We start from the raw sequence: 22,858 nt of genomic DNA, 5'->3' as shown, positions 1-22,858 counted from the left end.
TGCGAAAACGTCCTCCCCCTACTTGTGATGCTCTCTCCCTTGTAGAAATCAGTAACAGAATTTCAGAGAGACTAAAGAAATCTCTTTTTTTTCTGCTAATTATACCTGTCTGCATAATAAAATAAAATTTAGTGCTAAAATGAACTCAAAATTCCATTATCTTTTCCAGCTTGTATAACAACTGTACCTGTTCTTATTTTCACTGTGTGAATACAATCCAAATTGCAGTTGAGTTTTTATAAGCAATTGGACATGCTACTCATTAGCAGTCCAGTGCAGTATCAAATGGGACTTACCATCCCCAATTTATTTGATTTTAAATCTAACTGAGGAAGCATTACTGTTAAGTATATCAGCTTACTATCTAGGGGGCAAATTTTAAGCATAGTGAGCAGGGATTTAGTGGTGTGACTCATATTAACTTTAACGAGAATCATGTAGCTAAATCCCCATCCACCACCCTGAAAGTTTACCAGTAGGATTTGCAAAATCTGCATATTAATTTTAGGACAGCAAGCAATAGTTCCTTGTTTAAAATTGCCCACAGTGTAACATCAGTTCTCATTAGAGATCTTTCAGTAGTTTCAGAAGTAATTATGTTTTTCAAAATTATTTAAGGGGAAAAGAGAATTTAGTCACTGAATTTGGTTGGAGAACTATTACAGATGGCTTAGTACCTTGGCAGTCTAATATTATTTGTTGACCTGCATGAAGGAGAAGGTAAAAAATAAAGACAATATTAACCTTCATAAATAAGTGGTATGCTTTCTGAATATTTTACTTAGCACCTGATTTCCTCAGAGACTTCTGACCTCAGCCCTGGAAGCACTCACTGCTAAAGGCTCTGCTTGCTATCAGGAGGGGTTCAACAGGCATTAGTATATAAGTCCTGAGCTGTAAGTACCTGCAAGGCCAACGCCCGATGTGTTGTATGAGCATCCTCACCAGAGGACAGTCAGAGGAAGAACCTGCTGTAGTTTCAGGAGCAATGCTGAAAAGCATTGATGTGCAGATGTGGGAGACGCTGGCTTTTGCAGGGACTAGCCTTACATTGGCCACTCGTGAATACTGAGAAAGACCAGACGAGTTTAAATAGCCTTTAAATGATGCTGGGTTCTTGCCAGTCCATTATACACTGCGAATGCTAACATTTAGTAGTGACTGGAGAAATTCACGCATTTTAATCTCATCCTTTCATTCTATTTGCAGCTTCTTATAGTGGTACGTCACCTAACTCACGTTGAGGGCTTCATCCCGCAGCACTTGCTTTCCTGGGCTATTTTAATGGATATGAATTGTCCTGTTGAAATGGGTGGAACTTGCTATGTGCATAAAGATTACATGCATGCATCAGCCTGACAGGACTGGATCCATGGCACACAAATAATGCCAGCAGAAATAAAAGAAATCTTGGCTAATTGGTAATGCCAGCTGAGACTTATTGAGGTTTCATAATTTGCATAAGGACTCCCATGATGACCTGTGTTGTAGATTTTGCTCATTTACTGTTTCCTGTAAGTTCTTTTAAATGATCTCTGTGAGGTTTTTTTTTTTTGTTTCTTCTGTCTCCACAAAGTTGTGAAGAGCGCTGTCCCCCAGGCAGTCACGGAGCTCAGTGTGAGTTGCGCTGCCCTTGCCAGAACGGCGGAGTCTGCCACCACATCACTGGAGAGTGCTCCTGTCCCCCTGGATGGATGGTGTGTACTTCGTTCATGCTCATCCCTCACTGAGAGGTTGGAATAGGAAGTTAATTGTTTGTGGTCTCCACAGACACCTTCTCTGTGTGTGTTCTGCTGTTTCATGTCATGAAGTTCCTAACAATTCTGAAACTCGGAGCACCTTTGTTAGGTGTGCACAGCACTTAAACAGGCCACCAGTCTATGACTGGGAGCTACCACCCTAGAGTTAAACTGGGCAGTGACTACTCATTTTCTTCTGTTTGGGAGAAGAGACAAACAAATTGTCTCTGAGTTACAGTTCTCTGAAATGTTCCCCGCACACTTAGACAATGCCCTCACATGGGACAGAAGACTCAAAAGATCAGCTCAGCAATGTCAAATGCACTGTCCTGTTTCCCCTTGAGGAGAGAGGGAGATGGAGAAGCCAGGGTGGCTCAGCAGGACCGTACCTAGCCCAGTTCAGTGCTCCTGACTCAGGCATAAATCCCATTGATTGCAATGGATTTGCTTGCATCGGGTCTTGCAGTGGAGAGAGCAAATTGCCCTAACCTTTAATCCTTCGTGTCGAGAAAGCAAGGCCAGACATTTTAAAAGTCCTTAACTTTATCAATAATGTAATAATTAACTCTCTTGGGGTTTGCCAAGTCTCACAGGCCTACATACCATTTAGCTGTACTAAGTTGTAGTAAAAATTGGCATTTTTCCTGTATCTGACAATTAGTCTCTTGGCAATCTTGCTGGTTTTTAATGCATGCAAGCACTGTGACTTTGTATTTTAATATGTGGAAGACCCTGAAGGTCCTCATGCAGCTGTGGACCTGATACCTGCTGAAACATTTAAGCCCTGAGAGAAATGTTTATGTTCCTTCAGATCAGTACAGCCAGTGCTGCTTCCGTTTGATCACACAGCTGCTTTTAGTTAAAAAGTACCAACCGTGAGATTCTCGTGGCTATCGGGCAGCAGTGCCCATAATTTTTGGTGGAAGCTGTGTAGAGAAAGTCTCCAGCTGGAGCATTAGAGTCTGTGTAACTTGGCCAGTCATGACAATGGTGGTGATGAAGTTATTCCATTTCAACTGACAAAGCAGGCAAAACTTTTCAGAAACTTAAGTAAGAATATGGCACCTTACCCTCAGCCAGTGATCAGTGGAGACAAAGGATAAAGGAAGCAATTCAAATATTTTTTTAGGGTCTATCAGTCCATTCTGGCACTACACCTAGGAAGTGATAGATAAAGTGAATAACGTAAAAATATTACTTTTTGAGTATTTTTTCACTTCCCCATGCTAGTATTTCTCAAGCTCGGAGTTGTTTTGCTGTACTCTCCCTTACCTCTATTTTATCAGGAGTTTTCCTCTGTTTTTTGCGAAGTTAAAAAATCACAAAAGAGATAAGAATATCAAAATAGAGCAGCAAGTTTTGGAGATCTTTTAGGATGCGGCGTAGATCCTAAAGAAGAACCACAGCATGGGGGCTGCACAGCAGCTGTGGTCGTGTATTCTGGCACACTTCTGCCCCTGTTCCGTACAGCCTGGGGTTTCTTCTCTGCAGTTTTAGTGGCCCAGAGAGACTTCCCTGAAAACTGTGTTGCTGGCTGCTCAGTCCCCAGAGAAACCCTAGAGTTAACAATTGATGTTTGAAACAAGCATAGCTGAAAATTGAAGAGAGAGATCAAGTATTCCAGGGAAAGAAACTGAAATTATAAGTAAAAGCACTCAGCTTGTAAATGTTGAGATTTTAAGTATAAAGGGTCTCTCCAGGGCTTTAATGAAAAGCTGGTAATTCAGTACACAGAGAGAGGAAAAAAATATTTTTTCATGCTATATTTTTAACTCTTGGTGCTTGGAATGGTTTGGGAAGTGAGACATGAGTGGGCTGTAAACGAACAAGCGAGATGGGATTGCTAGACAGCATGCATTTTATTTCACACCATGGATAGTTTTTCTTTGACATCCGGAATTTTACTTGCTGATTTTGAGGCTTGAGAGTACACGTATGTATTGAATATACTGTCATGTTGGAAGGAGAGAATTCTCCCTGGATTTATACAAGTGCAAATCCATTTGGATTTTATTGTTGCTGGATGAGCTGCGACTTTTATCCTTTCCTAGAGCAGGCTTATTAACAGCAGCTCAACTCCCTTAGGGGCTTGGTTGCCTGTGGGATACGCAGGGGGAGGCAATAAGTTGAATAGGAGGAGATTCTAGGGGTTTTAGGTTCTTCCTGTGGATCTGCCATCTTCAAAGCCTGGTTCTTTTATTACTTGTAATATTTTTTTTCCTTCTTGCTTCCTCCCACCTAGTGCAGACTCTTCCAGAAGCACAACCAGTTATATGAACTGTATCCTGTGAGATTTTACTGTCCCATGGGTTTTTCACCAGATGATGGTGGCTAACAGCATATATTGTTGAATTAGTCAACGAAATGTGGCTTCCAGCATGCTACAACGTTGGGCTTTTTCCACTTCTCTGTCCTTGTGGCTGTGGGAGTTAGTGGGTGGCTGCTTTAGGGTGTCATTAACAATTTATTGGTTTAATTCTATACGTCTTTCTCATTTGCAGTATTAAATCCTCCAAGCACTCTCAGGAAGTAGAGAGAGAAGTTCAATTTAGCATTTACAATGTTTCTCAGAAACACTTTTGAAGGACTAGATCTCCGTGCCCAGGAAAGCAGCAATCTTTCCTTACCTGACAGAACATTTGTCACTGGCAACACACCCTGTTTGGTCCCAGATCCCATCCCCAAGGCTTTGCATCATGGTGCCATGTTAATACAATACATCCTGCTAATCACTTTTTTCTCATTGCCTCTGGGCTTTGTAAAGCGACTATAATTTGTGGGTTTGTCTGGTTGTTTGGTTTTTTCGGTTGCGGATTTTAAACACGATGTAGGGGAGGTGAGAAAATGGAGCAGAAAAGGAACTCTTCTATGCTACAAAATGGAAAGTATATCAAACAAAAGCAGAAAACTGATGACATCAGGGCCTTAAAAAAGATGCTGATGGGGTGAACGTCACTGATTAGATGTGTAAGCAGCAGGAAACGTTGGTCTGACATTTGATCCTCCAGAGAGGGCTGTTTTGGATTCCCTTAGCACATATTAATGCAAGAAGTATGCCTGAAGATTCTCTTGGCTCCGGGGGGATACATCACAGAGTATTGCTTTCTCATCATTTGTTGATAGAAATCCTGTTACTTTTGAGACACGGAGAGAGAAAGTATTTATTATGAAGATAAATGGATAGTTACATTTTCAGATATATAGTGTTATGTATTACCCAAGTCCAGAGACACCAGCTTTTTAATGCTGTGATCTGAATGTTCTTGAACTGAGGCCAGCCTGTCGATTTTATAGCCAAGGAGCCGCCTATGACTGGCTGGGAAAGGCTTGAAGTATGTGTTTTATAATGACATTGAAGAAGAGCGTCTCCACTTTAAGGTAGCTGGTATTGCTAAACTTCCCAAACTGTTGAGTGAGAACCCCGAGGAGTGGAAGCGGCCGTAATGTTCCTGGTTTATGTTTTGTATGAGTTGTGTCTCCTATGTGCCTTACTCAAAAAGCAGAGTCCCTGGGGCTTGGTTAGGGAAGTAGGACTTCTGAGAGATTAAAACAAAATAATAATAGGGAGAGAAAAGCGCTGTTTCTACCAAACGCTGTGCGTGGCGCTGGCAGCAGCACCGCTTGCTGCAGTTGCCAAACGTTTTCCATTATAGGACCCCATCTTCAGATCGCAGCGCTGCCAGGCTTGTTTGGCTCAAGCTGCTCAGCTGGGTGCCAGCCTCAGATTTTATGTTTGCTCACATAAAAAAAACCCACTCATACAACTTCTGAGAAAGTCTAGGGAAATCCTTGTAAGGCCTTGATACATGGCAGGGGATGTTACTTGGGGGCAAACCATCTGAGATTGGCAGATAACGTTCTCCAGAGACACAGCCCATGGTAAGCGTTCTCTGCCTTGGGGCTGAGCAGCCGGTCCGAGCCTTGCCCAGCAATTGCTTTTCCTGATGAGCGGTGCCCGGGTGTGCAACCAAGAGCAACCGTCTGTCTTTTCCTCCCTTTCAGGGATGGTTAAGCAGAGAGGGGAAGGAGGGAACAACTCAGAGATGGGGATTTGGGTCTGGGCAAAGGGAAGGACTGAAAGGGAGTCTGCAACAAGGACTTGAGGTAGGGTGGAACAAAAAGGCAGAAGAGCAGAGGGCTGGGAGCACAAAGTAGGGGAGGGAAGTAGCTATGGAAATGTGGAGTTGAGACAGGTCAGGGACTGAGGTATGGCTCCAACGGTGGGGATAAGTTGCTGGGAGAGTGCTGGATGGTGCATCCAGCTGTTGTTCAGAGAGATATTCCACCACAAAATCACTTCTGGCCAAAAGGCTGCTATGCTGCTGCTGTGGAGAGTCCAATTGCTTCTCCGGTGGCTTTCTGCAGCTCTCCTAATCTGTTCCCATCCTACCTTCTCCATGGCACAGACAAAGCACTGGCAGATACCATTCTGTGCTGCTTGGAGAGATGAATGTGGGTGCTGCATGCAAGTAGAGGGAACGAAGTAGATAGGATCTGAAGAGTGGTAGAGAAATTCTCCAGTGGTTGTTTTTTGGTCTTCTTTGTGGCTGGATGAAGCGTGACTGTCTGAAGAGGGGACATCCTCAGAGACTATCACAAGCAGCAGAACTTCATCCCTCTCCAACAATCCCTCTCTTCCCAAACGTTCACTTTGTGACGCTTACCTAGGATAGGTCCAGCAACTTTTCGAACTCTATTTCACACAAACACACAGCACACTCACAGCTTTGTAGCCTTCTCTAGTTGCCTTTAACCTCTGCCGAGCCCTCCTGCACCCATCTGAGTCAGTGAATATCCTGCCAGCCCAGCTGCAGTTTAGTGGGGAGATCCAAAGAAGAGTTATCAGTGACTTTACAGTGACGAGAAAAAACCCTTCTGGAGATAGGGTAGGCAGGCATTTTCTCTGGCAGCAGGATTTTGAGACTGTCTTTAGCCCATCGTAAACAGAAGAAATACTGCCACTACACTTAGATCTAGTTTTAGCAAGAAGGACAATAAAAATCCGGGTGTCATACAGAAATTTATTGCATTATGGATGACTGACTGAAATACTGCTCTTTCTGCAACCCTACCAGGGGCTGGTGTGTGCACAGCCATGTCCTTCTGGAACGTTTGGAATTAACTGCAGCCAGGACTGTCCGTGCCACAACGGAGGACACTGTGATCCCGTGACAGGAAAATGCATCTGTACAGCTGGCTATGTAGGAGACAGGTAAAAATCAAGACCCCAAAGCTTTTAATGTTAACCATAGATTGGCAATATTTATATGCCTTCTAGGACAATCTCGCTCTCTGAAAAATGGTGTTATGTTTCTGTTGCCCAATTAGGTTCATACTGCTGAAGCAATTTGAACATTATAAATGTGGCAACGTTATTACTTTTTATTGGCAATGCTCTCTATTTACAGGGTTTTTTTTTTAAATATAACTTTTAAAATGTAATGGATTAAATTTAATTTAGATATTTACAATGATAAATTTAATAGGGAGCATTACATGTTTACAAGATATGTAAATGAACTAGATTTATACAAATTAATACCCTCAAGAGTAAGCAATGCAGCAGTTTAATGCTTCCTTCAGCCCCTCTGCTGCTACAGCACTGATCGATCTCGGACACCAACAAGAGGTGATAAATCCTCAAAATTTATAAACAGGAGCCTTCACCCATAAATCGATCAGAGAAGATGATAATATTGTTTTACAAAGGTGCCGTGGATTCAGCGCAATGACTACACAGCAAAGTCAAGGTGGGATCGTGGCGCGTGTTGGCTTAGCCCTCCGGCTAATCCTCGGGCAGGGCTCACGGTGCTGGGGAAGCTGCAGTTAAACGAGCCCTCACATGCAGTTTTCACCGAGGGCTGGACTGTGTCTCCAGGGTTTTCAGAGACCGTGGGCACAGCTCACTAGTCTAAGCCATGCTACAGCTCTTTCTGCTATACGTTCCCTTTTTTTATTAGCTAGAACAAGCCAGTATCAGCATACTGACATATGCTACAATTACACTTTTATGCAGGAAGGCTCATTGGAATTTCTCATTTCTTGCTTCATTGTATAATCAGCGGGTCTTTATTGCCCACAAACAGACCAGCCTTCAAAACTGTGCCAGGGTTCAGAAGGCTACGCTCTTTTCATTAAATGTGGAAGTTCCTTGTTTCCATTTTATCGACACCAGTAATTGGAGGGGGCTCTGGAGATTATGTCAGGATTTGCATGTGGTTGAATATGGTGGAAATACTGATTATTTCACATTAATTTAGTGGAGAAGACATTAGTGTGTCTCTCTTCGCCCATCCTCCATCTGGAGACAGTGATTTCAGCCATAGGGTACCATATAATTGCTGTTGCTAACCAAAGCTTTCTCTTTCTCTCCTATTGGAGACAATTTCACTAAAGTAAGCAACTGTGCAGCCTGGACACTTACCCTGGTGTCCACACTTCAATCCCAAGCCCTCCCCTGTGCTGGCCATGCTCAGGAAGGCTGACACAGGCCCTCTATCTCTAGATCTCCTCATGTGGTTGTTGCAGACCTAAATCAGTTTCTGGCTGTAGGTGAATCAACACTGTTAGAGCTGTCGGGAGCTGCCAGCCAGCAGCCTGCAGCTGAGCCAGCTTCTTTGCTCAGCTGCCAATATAGCCCCAGCCACGAGGGAAGATGCAGCAGAAGAGTTGGCTCTGCTACAGGCACGTAGAAGGAACAGCCATGGAGTTGCTGAGCAGCAACACTTACACCCTTCAACCATAAAAGTAGAGGAAGGACCATTAGGGGTCTGTACTTGGTGGAAAATGAGAGAGATTTGGACTCCAAGGAGGTATATTGCTTGGGAAGACAGATGCAGGGAGGGAGAAAATAAGGCATGGTCAGTTGGAAGAGGTGGAAAAGAAGCCAAGGTCCACATTGTGGACCTGCACCCAAGCAAAACCCTAAGGTGTGGCTCACCGGCCCCTCCTGCAGCGAGGAGGTAAAACATAGACATGGAAGGGAGAGGCAGAGGAGCAGAAATGCAGACATGAGGAAGGAGGAAATGTAGGTAAATGGGCAGTTCCGAGAGCCTTTCTAGCAGCAGGGGAAAACTATATGAGCTTGCAGCTTCCCACTTCTCAAACAAGTTCTCAGAAGGTTAAAACATGTTGATCTACCAGCCTTGGATCTGCCTTCAGTAAGGACAGTGAGAAAGCTTGGGCTCCTTATGTTCCTTCAGCTGGAGTTCTGCCCCTCGCCTGGGCTGGGGCAGCGCGTGGCCAGTGCTGGTTTGGTCTGAGCAGGCACACACACCTGCACCTCGCTGCTAACTACAGGTGGCTAATGGTAGATTGCCCACTCATTTCAGTGAGGGCAGGAGCAGGCACAACGTCTTTAAAAGGTCTAAATTGCTTTCCTTAGTTATGTGTTCACGCAGCATGGACGATAGGACAGATTAGTCAGCACCATTTTAGCTTGAAGTCATATTTTACTTTCTGGATCTCATGCAGCTCTTGCAGTGTTACAGTATAATTGCAAATATAGCAGGACGACGCTGCTGCGCAACAAAACAGTGTTTTCTTTAAAATTTTACAAGGCGCTGAAAATTTTACCTTGTGAACGACAACAATAAAAACGTAAGCATGCTTTATTTACTATTGTCTTTTAAAATTGTTAGTAAGTACTATATAATACTGCAGTTCATCGTCTTGTGCTGAAGAGAATAACCCATAGTTAGATAAATATCTGTGCAGATGAAATGGTCATAAAGGTCTGTGTAAGTGTAATTGCCACGCTTTGTTCCCTATGTGTTTTCCAGGAAATGGCACTGCACTAAACATCTTGGCAGTTGGCAATCGCTATTAATAACTCCGTGCTCTGCTAAAATGACTGGAGATGTCATGTAAACGCATGTTTTGCAAACTGGGAAGGAGCAATAGCAGAAGCACAGTTAGAGGCTGAGGATGGGGTGTCTAGAGAAGTCAGTGGCTGACAGGAAAAGCGAACATGTTGTTTGAGCTTTGTTTTCCACGTTGCCATTAAAAGTACCGATTGAATCATGACAGAATAAACCCTACATTTGATGTAATGGTATGAGTAGGCTTACTCACTTGTTGTTGTGTTTGTACCTGTGTCTTTTATCGACAGAATGGCAGTCTCCAGGTTAGTGCATTTTGGATGCCTTTTAATATTTATCTGTGTTACATAAATGTGATCAGTGTTTCAAAACAAACAAACAGAAGAGCCTAAAGTACTTCACAGCATTATTCAATGAAAAAATTATCTGGAAAAAAATGTAGGTGTTTGCACTAAGTTCATCTGTTAAGCATGGTGTCTCATGTTTAATATTTTGTGAAATTGCTTCCATTAATTCTACAGGTGACAGCCATATTATCCTATCCCAACCCAAATAATTATAGTACATATTAAAGTTCATTGGATATTATAATACGAATCTCCCCAGACAGGCAGAAAGCAATGTAAATTAAACAAGAAACATAACTAGGGCTTAGCAGCTCATTTTGTAATTTAATTGAACAATGTATCTGGTTGTTAATGGTGCTATGGACACATTAGATTGATATGTTGCAAAGGAAAGATGTTTAAGTAGAAAGCTATTTTGATTATTCTTATGTTCCAGAGGAGTCATTATTAGTATTCTTTGTATAAAATTCATTAGCGGTAGCTGCTTGATCTCCAAATAAATAAGTTGGTTAAATTGTTAGTAGAAAAGGGCTAATTATGTAAATGGATTAGGTCGTCAATATTTCATTTCCAGATGCTTTTCTCCCAGCTAGGTAATGCTTCATCTTCTATAAATATAAAATGATATAGTGCACTATCGACTAAGTATTCATCTCGTTGAGTACAGTGCTCTCCTGCTAACTAGTTGAGCTGTACACAGCGATGGAGACATGAGGCGTCTTAATATGTTCTTCGTTGCATTTTGTCTGCTTTAAGCGTTCCAGGCCTGACGTTACCCGTTCTTTGCTGGTTATTTCCTCTGCAGCTGAACCACCCCGGGAGCAGCGGGGCCGGCAGCCAGGGCTGCGGGTGGTTCCCTGGGCTCCTTCCCTTCCTGCCTGTCACCGGCTCCTCTCTCCTTGGGTCTCAGGGCAGCTCCAGAACTTGGGTTGTCTAACTGGCCACTCTGCTGACGCTTGCTGCAGTTACATCCCTGGCCAGGCCTTTGGCTTTGTTCGTTTACGTTTAGTAAAACGCGACGATCTGAAGCTGCACAAGTAACGCTCTTCTTATATACTGGCTGGGTTCGTTGCAGTTTTGCCTGGCTTGCACCACGTATTAATCTTTTATTACTGATCATTATATTAACTCTCACCTGCCAGCTGTGAAATGACCTGCAGAAAGACATTTAACAATTGCCTCTATCCACTGAGTTTACAGTATACACTTTAATCAATGCTCAGGATTATATTATTTATCAGCCTCAATTTCCAATATCTGGCATCCATGCGATAAGGGAATTGGGATTTTCTGGGCTTTTTTTTCTTTTTTTTATTAACTGTAGAGGTCTATCTGTATTTCACGGTGGATCATGTAAACTGTAGTACTGACTCGTTGCAGAATTCTGAAACCACCAAATTATGTCAAGCACAGAATCAGCTGCTCTCTTTAGGACCTTAGTTGAGCCTTTCATAGTAGGAAATATTATGAACGCTTAAACTGGCTGTGTAGGACAATGAAACAGACTTTTTGGCAGATTTCATAATATATCCAGTAGGGAAATGTTTTAAGCTGTGCATGGAAGGTGTAATTTAAAACAATCGGCGTTTCCAGGTTCCATTTTTATGTGTATCAAATATTAAAAATGTTGGCAATTTTGGAGAAGATACTACACTGAGGAGCGTGAAAGTGATTTGTCTTGAGATTTTATACTACCGAGCATCCCTGGAGTAAGAGATGAAAAGCAAATTTGAGCTTTAGTTGCTCAGAACACACACAAAAGACAATGTAGTGTATTTTCTCCTAGTTGGTATAAAGCTGATGCAATGACAGCATAAAGTAGAACTCTGTGTTGCTGGAGAACACTTTACTCAATATTGCTTAATAGAACCCATTCCCTTCCAATCTTTGTTTATCAGCAGAGGGCCGTATGCTTTTAAAAAGAGGTGTGAGATCTTTCTGTAATAAAGAGAAAGCAAAAAGATGAGGGGCTTTTTTATGAAGTATCTTACTCTATAGCAATTTCTTATGGTTGATGAATGGAATTGTCAAGGTCCATGAAACAAGAATGCACTTTGTTAACTAAGGTAATATTAACTAATGCAAATTTTGCAGGATGTAATTGGACAGAGATTAATGCACTTTCAATTAACAGCAATTTACATGCCCAAGATATCACATCACTCCAATGATATCATTAGTTCCCAGTATATTACTTAAATAAATGAGCAATGATCTTGTACTTAATTCATTAAGAAAAACATTCCCGTGTAAAAGTCACAAGCAGACTAGACTATAGCTTTTGATTGGACCCTTCCTCCCATATTTCATTGCAGGTGTCAAGAAGAGTGTCCTATCGGGACATACGGCTTCCAGTGCACGCAGAGATGTGACTGCCAAAACGGTGCAAAGTGTTACCATGTGAATGGAGCGTGTATGTGTGACCCTGGATTTAAAGGCATTTTCTGCCAAGAAAGAATGTGTCCAGAAGGATTTTATGGCCTCAAATGCAACAAGAGATGTCCTTGCAATGTTACCAACACTCTCAGGTATGTACATCATGTTATATACTAGTGCAGGGACTGGTCAAATAAAAGCATTGGGGAAAAAATCAATTAACTACACCTACTCCCTTTTTCTCCGTAGTTTTAATTAAGAACAGAGACAGTTCCTCTGGATGGCAAACCTCAGGTTTGGAGCTATCAACCTCAGTCCAGCCAGCTACTAAGCATGTGTCTCTTAACTATATAAACAGTTCTGCTAAACTCTAAAACAATCCAGTGTGTGGCCTTATCCTGTCACTGCAGATTTCTAGCCATCAGAACTACCATATGATGCCCATATGTATGTGTAGTAACCCACCGAAGTTTAAAACATATAGATATATTCATTTAAAATCCATCACTTTGGCTCTTTTATGACATGGGTTTTCTTGTTAGATCTACAGACAGCAAGGGGACTTTCAAAAGGAAACCTAATTTGCTTCAGTTTATGTCTCATGGCAAATTACCTTGTTGAAAACACTTGAGGCAGATGTATAAATAGACTGAAATCAATATTCCCAAGTCAGTGTATGACACTGTAATGAAGTCGACATTGTCAAAATAGACATCTCTTCTCATGTGTGCCTTGTTTTGCTCTTCATTCAGTATGTGCATGTGTGAAATATACGGGAAAATAAATATCAGGGAAATATACCTAAAATGGAGTAAGCCTCGCTGAAAAGGTCAGGTTTCAAAGTTCTATTCTCTTTTGCTTTTTTTAGAATCTGATTCTTGAGGTTTTCATTACTAGGAGCTAGAGCCATAGACTTGAGCACCTGACATGACATAGGTTGAATTTACTTTCCCATTGCAGGCTTGAATAAGCGTTCCAAACCCTGAAAAAAAGACAAATTTAAGACTCTTCACTTTTATACTATTTGTTACCTTTTGCAACTCTGCTTTGTTTAATGACTGTTGGAATTTGGAGGCTCCTCACTCCATCACATAAAAAGAGTAAAAGGAAGCCTGGACAGCAAAACCACTCTAGCATGAGCTACTCTGATGGACTAGAGTGCCCACCCTTCCCTTCCGCTCCTGCAGGGTACTGAGTCCCTCAGCTCCCACTTGACTTCCTCCTTTCTGGGTCCATTACTGTTAAGCATTCAGAACCAATACAGGATCGTGTAGGCTTTGGAGGCAGGTTAGGATAATTGATGCCCAAGCAAATACGCCCTTGGAACGGACATTCTTCAATTTTAAACCAGACAGGTAAGGACCTGGCTGTCTTGCTGATGATGACAAACCTACCTTGCAGTCTTGCAGCCTGCTGAAATATAAACGTTCTCCTCAATTATGTATGCAAGCAATACCGCCTCATTTGTGTGCGTGCGCACACACACGGTACGCACCCACAAACACTTCAGGCAAATCTGTTTGTGTGCTTGAGAGAGACTCTATTTGTCTCAGTCTTGGAAATAAACAGGGGATCTTTCTTGTGAATTCAACTGTGAGTGGTGAGGCTTTGCTTAACTGGAAGTCAGAGCTCACAACGGATTGTTTAAAGTCTTGTAATTCTGATGATACGAGTCCTCTCCAAGAAAGACAGCTCTGGCTCTGCTGGGTTTGACAGCAAGGATCCAAAGCATTCGGCACCTCAAAGGTAGTTCTGTACAGCAGGCTTCTATCACTTCTGGTTATTTTGTGTATCATGAAAGAGTTGCAAAAAATAACATCCCTACGGCATGAGCTGAGTATTATACACCAAAGGTTAAGGTTGCGTTATACTGAGGGTAGTGGAAGGCTCCAGAATTACTGCAGAGTCAGCTGAGGTGTAATTCCTGCATGTCACGCTATTCTGCGGTACCTGCCAGCGCACACAACTTAAACCTGCAGTAAATACAAGGGAAAGCTGCTCCTCAGTGAAAGCTGTTCTTCATGTGTGCTGGAGGGTGAGAATATGCTCCTGGGCAGTACCTGACACCATGGGGCTCCATGCCCCCCTCCTAGCCTGCAGAAACCCATTTGTGTGCCCGTTTTCCCATCAGGGTGTAAACAGAGCAGAAGGACCACAGGCCACAGCCAAAGCTGAGCTTGGCTGCTGTTTCTCAGCTAAGTGCTTGATTCATGAAGAGTTTTTTAAGTGGAGGAAGGCTGTGGGTTGGAGGGTGGAAGCATTCATCCTAGGTTACTCAAAGAACTACCTAGGAGGTGCTCTGGGTCTTTTTCCTTCCTGAAAGAACAGATTAACACCCTCTAGCTGTGAGGAAAGATGAGGTCTCTAATTTAAGGGAGCTCAGAAAGGCGGAGGGTCGAATCCTCACACAGCTCCTTTCTGGGCACGTGGTCATTCTTGCAGACCGTGTACCTGACCTGTGCCTGGCTGCCAGCTGACAGATACATTTTATGCCTTCCCTCCCGTCACTGCTCCGTCAGCTTTACTTACAGCATCCTCTGCTGAGATCGTATCTCCGTTTCCTTAATAAATGAGTCTAGTCTCTCCATTGATAAAAATCTCCCTTTTTCCTACATCTTATCACTGCTGTTATGGAACAAAGAGATATCAGCAAGCTGTAGATCTGTAAATGTTCTTTCATTCATGCCTGGTATTTCAGCTTTCTGCTTTTCAGTGAGCTCCTCGGAGTGCTGTCAATTCCTGAGCTGAAGAGTGTCAAAGTTGATGGAAAATGACCTTCTCCAAAGGCATCCATATTCTGAGCAAACCTTTTTGCTGATTGTTTAACCAGTCCCATACAGCATCCTTCTCTTCCCACCCGCCTCCTCCCATTCCCTCTCTGAATTTTTATAATTTTCTGGAACTGTGGTCTTCCAAATGGATGGATTTGCTGACAGCCAGCCATTTTCCCCAGAAGCACTTTAAACTGTTGGTTACTTGTTTCAATACCTAAGTGCGTAAGGGTAGTTATATAAACACTCGAAGGAAGGTGAGGGAAGCTTGCTTACTTCTGTCATTTGATCTGGTTATTGGAGAGCTGGCTGGAGCGGAAAGTTCTGGGTTATTTGAGGAGCAGGCTGGGGAGGAACATTAAGAAATACACAATCAGCTTTTCTATTTTCATAGATCTGTCTGTTTTAATGTCTGAAGAGACCAGTGTGATCATCTAGTCTAACCTCCCGCATAGTAACGGCTGAAGAACATCATCCAATAATTTCTGCATCGAAGCACGCTGAAAGGCACTTTGTACAGGACTTTTGAACAACCCCAGAATTAGGTAATTTAGAATGCATTGGTATCTTGGACTGTCCTTCCACAGGAAAGGATACACCTGTTAAAATTGCCCTCTACAAAAAGCCCGTGGGGAGACGGTCTACAACAGTCAATAAGGCGTAATTCTGGCTTGCTCTTCAGAAAAGCAGATAGAGAAATGAATAGCTGGAATAGTCTCAGACAGTCACCCTTCTAGAGCACACTCCCGCGTGGGGAGCCAGATGCCTTTAGTAATGTCTTTCCCAGGTCAGAGACATGAGAAGGGAAGGAAGACACAATGACCTCTTAAGCCTTGACACTTTCCTCCTGTGACAAAGTCAAATGAAATAGCTAGATCTCCAGAGGCTGTAATTATTGCCTCGACACTGAAGAGTTTGGAAGGACCAAACCCCATGGACCTTACATGAAGTTTTGCTTTGACCTCAGTCAATAAAGTGCTTGAGTGAGGCTTTGAAGATATGCTGGACTGAATTGGTGACTCTACAGTCTCATTGTGGCTACTTCTTTAAAAGCGAGAGGACATTTTAAGGGGCAATGAATGTAGCATGGACACCAAAAGACAGAAAATACTGTTAAATAAGGGTTAGGATGGTTGTTAATTAAGATGAGGTGACTGGTGCTAGTGTATAAACAGAAAGCCAGGAAATTCACTGAGAAGAAGTTGTTTTGGCTGAAAGATGTGTGGAGAACAAGTTCAGAACTTGGAACAGACTGTGCTGTCTAAAGCGTTTCTTTTCCCAGTTTGCCTTAAGACAGTTAAATTATCTGGTTTCCTCGTATTTCCTCAAAATCAGGTGCTCAAAAAATTTAGAAGTCAAAAATGGCTCTTCGTTTTTCAGTTCGGCTAGTAAATTTAAACAATAGGTATATATTTTATTGCTGTAAATATGGCTCAAAAGCCAGGGAATGTACGGTAGCTTCCAAACTGCAGTAAGAGCTGTGGAACAATTTCCTTCTCATGCCATGTTGAGCGCTGTGGACAGCTTCCAGTTTCCACCTCTGCTTGGCCTAGAGCCAGAGCAACACTTGGCTGCTTGCTTTCACTCTAGCTTTCCTACCCTGTTCCTTCCTGTTATGTGAGAGGTTTGAAGAAATAAAACTTGTTAAGATTCAACGCAAAATACTAATGCGTAACACTGACAAACTCTTTCAAGAGTGTACGGTTCCCTTCTTGCTCCCAGCACGCGGTTGGAAAGCAGGTGTTGGCCTGTCTGCTGGAGTCCTTTCTCATTCTCTCTCCTGCCCATTCAGTGATACTTCTCCAGAGGAATTGGTCGTGTTTCTTAATTTCTTTTATTGGTGGCACGGAGAGGTCCCTTACATAGGCTGGGACACATGGCCTTGACAGGTACATTTGGAACAGAAGGACATGAGTTGCACAAATCACTCACGTTGCTAGCGGTGTTGGTATTCTTTGCCTTAACACCTTTGCCGTTTAGGTGCCTCAAACTTTTCAACTTCGATGCAGCCAGCATGCAGTTCACTGCACAGTCCAGATGCGTAGATGGTTGCCTGCATGACAGATGAATATCCCAGCTATTGTTATATGTCTGGGTGCATAGTTAGAACGAAATATTGTTTTACAAAACACTGATATGACAGAAGCATTCTCAACTCACACTTGCACGCATACATATAGTATTTCTACCGCATGGGCTGCAATATATTTACTATGTAACTCTGATGAATTTAGTTACTGGAAGAGTTTATACATGTCAGAATAGATAAAACAATTATGAATAAAAACTGAATACTGTTTAGTGATAGCTGCAGATCTCAAAAGGGTTTCCAAAGGAAATTTTACAAATGGGAAAAATGAAGGCAGAAAGGGCTAAGGTTCACTGGGCAGGATTGGGAAGAGAACAGCTGTCTTTGGAATTTTGGTTAAGCATCAACATCTTCAAGTTAACACTGCATCAAGTCACCTTAATTGTCAAACAAGTGAGTTTGATTCGGAGTATTGAGCTCTTTGTACCTGAGATAAGTCTTCCGTGTCCCCTGGCAAGGCACGGTCTGAAACCGTATTTCACACGTGGCTGAATAGGTCTGAGTTCCTTTTGCTTGTTACACTACCGTAGCACTATGGTGAGTTTTAAAGTTTGCCTTGCCAAAAGCTTTGGAAAGTTTTATTCTGCTGCTGTCAAGGAGAAGTTTCCCTTTCCCTGCTGTACAGTCTATTCACCAGCTGTTGCTGCCTACCCAGAACTCTTGTTATGGGTACCATAACTCTGGAATTCAATGTGGAGGATTTTTCCTAATCTTGCAATGCCAGCACGTTGTAAGGCAGCAAGAGATAAGTGTTTCAAAGCACTGAAAGACTGTAGTCCTTGGCCCAGGAGAATAACAAAATTCTGATATGCTCAGGCTGATAACAAAATTATTCTCGCTTCAATGGGAAGATAATACGGATGCAGGGACCTAAACATCTGCATTAGACTTCTGTAATCATAGCCTCCTGAAAGAGGCTTTAGGAGGGCAAAACATGGTCTCACCCTTCCTCTGGACCTTGTTCTGGAGTCCAAACCCCCTGTATCCTGCAGGCTCTTCTGCAAAGCCTCTTTGGATTTTGCTTCTTCTTCTCATGCATGTTAGGATGATTTTTAGTCCTTAATGTATAGTTTGCATCCGATGCAAAAAAGCTGTCCGTTTTGATGAAGGAGCCATCCTTGGAGTAGAAATTCTTATCGAGTCTACTATTTTCGACTGAATTGTCGTAGACTGATTTACACTGCCATGATTGTATATTACGTTTGAAATATTTAACTTGGCCAACAGATGCAGTTCTCATGGAACCGTATGATATGTGCAAGAGTAGTGAAACAGAGAAACAAAAAATCCACTTTAAAATATTTCTTTAATGTTTAGCTTTCTGCTCCTATTAGGTAATGATTAATAGATGCAGAGGGAGAAAAAATGAGCTTTTATGATTTTCATCTGAATGTTAAGAGGTGCTTTGTGAACAACCATAATTTCAGGGACTGCTTTGTCAGAAGAATTTCATGGATGGTAGTTTGTTAAGCTGATGAATTGTTTTAATTAGTCAGTAAAGCACTATTTATGATGAAACATATGACACTCACAAAATTTGATCGTTTTTAGTCACAACAGTATATGACTAACCTCTCCTACCAGTAATTGCCAGAAACATACTTGGAAATTACGTTTTATGAGGTTACCTTGAAAATTAACATACATGATATTAATTTTATAGATGTAGAGAAAGCCATTCAGTCATGTCTGCAGTATTAAACTCTAGCAATAAATAACCGTAAAGGAAAATAAATAGTTTGTGTGAGGCAAAAAACCAGGACACAGGTCCATGGAGAGGTGCCACCTTGCAGAACTCTGGATTCTTTCTTATTCTGAGAATAATAAAATCTGATTTGTAGCAACATTATTTCTCATCTTTCTCCCTGAGGGCCAGACAGGGCTCTTAAGGTACAATCCTGTGGTGCACAGACCCCCAGAGCACGCTGAGCTCCGAGATGAAGCCTTACACTCCCAGCTAGCCTCAGACAACGCAGGGTCCTTTCCAAAGATCCGATTCCCTCTCCATCCCCTGCTCTCTCTTTGGACCCCCTCATCTCCGCAAACTAGCCATCCCCCTGTGCTCTCCCCTGCCATCCCCCAGAAACCTCCATCTCTTCAAACCAGGACTTAACCCATCTCCAGCCCTCCCCTCCTTCCCCAGCCTCAGCGTGTCTCTCCTGCTGGGGGAGATGCTCTTTCTTTTTGCAGAAGAAAAAACTGGTGAAGTAAGATAAACTGTTTCATAGTAGGAGGAACAAAGGGGCAAGTCCTCTGTCCACCAGATGCAGAAGGACCAGACATTGTCCGGTCTTTCAGGCTTGATTCTCCTTTCTGCTTTTCTCTCCATGTGCTCTTACAACAGCATGGAATTGTTTGAATGGAACTGAAAGCCAGGGGATTAACGTTGGGCAGCGATGCTCGTTATTCAGCGTGAAAGAACTTCACAGAATCACAGAATTGCCTAGATTGGAAAAGACCTTTAAGATCATTGAGTCCAACCCTTAACCTAACACTGACAAGTCCTGACTTGACTCATTTCCCTGCACAGCTGAGTTTTAATCCCAGGACTCCTGTTCACGACTGCCCTAAAAAAATACCAAAGCTTTGGGTACTAATCAGTTCTGTTCACTGTAGCTGAATAGTCCCTGAAAAACTTTGTCCAAGGAGGTGTTTCCCTTCCAAAGCCCATTCCTTTCTACCTCGACATGCTGAGAAGATCTGCTGAGGTGGCACTTACTTTTACAACACAAATTAGGGTGGAATGCAATGGAACGGAATAGAATGGAGTAGAATAGAATGGAATGGACTAGACTAGACTAGTCACAGGTTTCAGGTATATCTTCTCTTGGTTATATTCCTCCATCCATTACAATTTCTCCTAACACTGAGCATCTTTGACAGTGTTGCAGCCAAACAGCATGGCACATATATGTCATACAACAGTACGGATTAATCATGCTGTGGTTGATGTCAGTAATCCAAGTCACATTGGTATGAGAATGGAACAGCATAAACTTCAAAGGTATAAAACTACCAGCGCTGTGGCAGTTCCCCGATGTTCGGAAGTGGTGTGCCAGGCTGGTAGTTAGCACCATGTTCCCTATTCACTTCTTAAGTTCCAGGGCTGCTTGTGTTCACCGTCCTTAACAGTTTTCAGATTTGTGCTGTTCTTAGTGTGGCTCTTGCTGGCATCATATGTAATATGTTCTACTGCTAGTTATGGACTGTGGGTTTTTTCATGTCCATTAACATCTCTCTGTCTTCCCTAGTTGCCATCCATTGTCTGGAGAATGTAGCTGCAAAGCTGGTTGGGCTGGGCTCTACTGCAACGAAACCTGTCCCCTTGGATACTACGGCGAAGGCTGCCAGCTGACCTGCCCGTGCCAGAACGGCGCGGATTGCGACAGCATCACGGGGAAGTGTGTGTGTGCCCCGGGATATATGGTAAGTGAGAGCTGGGAATGACGGGGCATTTCAGAAGGTGCCTGCAAAAAGTTAAAGAGGATTTTAATCTGATTTCAAATCGTATTTGCATGAAAGGGGCTGAACGCAGGTGATTTTCCCCCCCATTTTAGTGCAAGTCCACGTAATTCTCCTTTGAGCAGTGTCAGCTTATTTCTTTTGACTATTTACTTCACACCAGAATTGTAAGTTTATTACTGTTATAAGGAAAAATACATGGCAAAGACATAACAAAAAAGATGTCAGATTATTATCTGCCTGGAAGAGCAGAAAAAGAATTCTCGTGGCCTTTCAGCATGTTCCTTGTCAGTCACACTGTGATTTTAATAGATAAGGATCTTTTAAAATGTTGCAAATGATAGAGCAATTTATGTCTTTTCTGAGCATATATGGCAGGTGTCTTTTACTTGAGCATCAGAAAGAGCTTCAGTCATTCTGAGGAAAACAGGTGTTATGTTTTATAGGTGAGATATAAAAATGGCTGAAGAAATCAGCCAAGGTGAAACAAGGAAAATTCAGAATTAACGATTGCCAGGTGGCAGCAGAAAGTATTAGGACATGGATCCAGGTGTACAGTCCTACTGCAGCTGGGCTTAATAGGGCAACTGCTAGAAACTTCCCTGGTCATCCATATATGAGGCACCTCTTTACTTCAGGAGTGCACCATGGAAGAGATCTGCACACTTTGTATAGGAAACAATACTTCCTAAAGAAAAAAAAAATATTTTCAACACAGAATTCCACCACAACTTCATTAGCAGTTGTTGTATTGTCCTTGATTTTGCCTGGTCTGTCCCCACAGGCCTACCTATATGTTTTTCTATACTGTTACAGTAATTATTAGTTATAATTAATAAGTTTACTAGAAATCAAGCTTCAGATTTAAAGGCATCCCCAATATGTTTAGAATTTCCACTGCGGCCAAGTAAAATGCGCAGCCTCCTAGATGAGATTGACCCTCTATTGTTGGAAGTTACAACTTCAGAATGAGATGAATGAATGTTTTCAAGTACTAGGTGACATGAGATGTGACTGTGTTGTAGCTCTTCTGATTTGCATTTATGAAACATGGTGGACGTCACACCAGGAAGCTTTAGAAACAACGGGAGAGGAACGATGTGTTGGATGTGGACAGCAGAGCAGCCGCGTCCAACCATCAGCACCCACTGCAGTGCTGAGGATTTTCTAGGGGAAAAAAACCGTTGTGATGCTCTGCAAGGTCATATGCTGCTGTCATCTATAGGGAAGGGCTTCACAGCTATGTGGCAAATCCATACTATGGGAGTCCTATATGAGAATAGTGGAATGTTAGAGCTTTTTTAGCCTCCCTCCCTTTGAAATCTGGGCTTGAGCTTGTGAACACCAACTGTCGTCTCCAGAACCGCGGGACTGGAGTTATGGCTTAAAGACACCTTAGTTCTCTCCTTCATGTCAGCAGCTGAACCTGAAAGCTGGAGCTTCTGTCTGATTTCCAGGGGTTGTCTCAATGCCAGGTATAAATATGTTTGTTTAGGGGTGAGGGGTAGGACTGTCAAAAGAGCCTGTGCAAGACACTTGTACTTAGAGATACAAGAAAAAAAGAACGAAAGGGCTTTGATATTTGATTCCCCACTCACTCACACTAACAGAAAACAAGAATTTATCTTCTCTATACAGTGGTGATACGCAAGTGTTAATATAAAGTGGAGAAAAGAATTAAGGCAGTAGCATGTTGGTATCAAAATATAAAATAAAAAATGCCAAGAGCCTCTTATTAGGAATGCTGTTCAAGTTCTCAGCACAAAAATATTTTGGGACACTTTACTGTACACATTTTTTTAAAAAGCATAATTTAAAAAGCAATATATATTGCTCCAAGACTGTATTATTGCAGGCAGGAAGCCTGGGAAGTTCCTACTGCATTGCTTCTAAATAATATTTAATCTCATAATAAAGAGCTTTCTTGCATTGACATTTAAACAGCTTGGTTATTGAGGATAGCTCTATAATCACTGAAGCATATTTAGGCATTAGTATCATTGCTCTCTCATAATATACTATAATCTCTGGCAATTAGTCCATGAGGGGAAGTAAAGCCTTGAAATTGCTAATTTATTGCCTCTGAAGCGTATTTGTCATTCGTATGCGTGCCACATGACTTGAGTTGCAATGGTTCTTTCAAATGCTAGAGAGCACAGGCTGTAAAGAAAACTTGACAGGAACCTTTGCTTCCTACCCTGGCCGGCCGTGTCCTGCCGGGCTGCTACTGCTGCCTTCACCACCGGCCGCACCG

At 42.4% G+C, this 22,858-nt stretch overlaps 1 protein-coding gene across 1 annotated transcript in view; it reads left to right on the top strand.

Annotated features, from left to right (window-relative positions):
- MEGF11 (multiple EGF-like-domains 11) overlaps window positions 1–22,858 on the top strand; it is a gene marked incomplete at both ends in the record, with an annotated part of 178,334 nt that overhangs the window by 102,463 nt on the left and 53,013 nt on the right. Inside the window, 4 exons of the mRNA XM_009879255.1 lie at window positions 1,577–1,697; window positions 6,815–6,951; window positions 12,222–12,434; window positions 20,394–20,568. Of these exons, the coding sequence (XP_009877557.1) occupies window positions 1,577–1,697; window positions 6,815–6,951; window positions 12,222–12,434; window positions 20,394–20,568 (646 nt within the window). The remainder of the gene's footprint in view (window positions 1–1,576; window positions 1,698–6,814; window positions 6,952–12,221; window positions 12,435–20,393; window positions 20,569–22,858) is intronic.

The sequence above is a fragment of the Apaloderma vittatum genome, unplaced genomic scaffold (genome assembly GCF_000703405.1).
Source record: "Apaloderma vittatum isolate BGI_N311 unplaced genomic scaffold, ASM70340v1 scaffold4092, whole genome shotgun sequence".
Lineage (NCBI taxonomy): Eukaryota > Metazoa > Chordata > Aves > Trogoniformes > Trogonidae > Apaloderma > Apaloderma vittatum.
The sequence above is the reverse complement of the archived record's forward strand: the minus strand, read 5'-3'. Positions and strand labels throughout refer to the sequence as shown.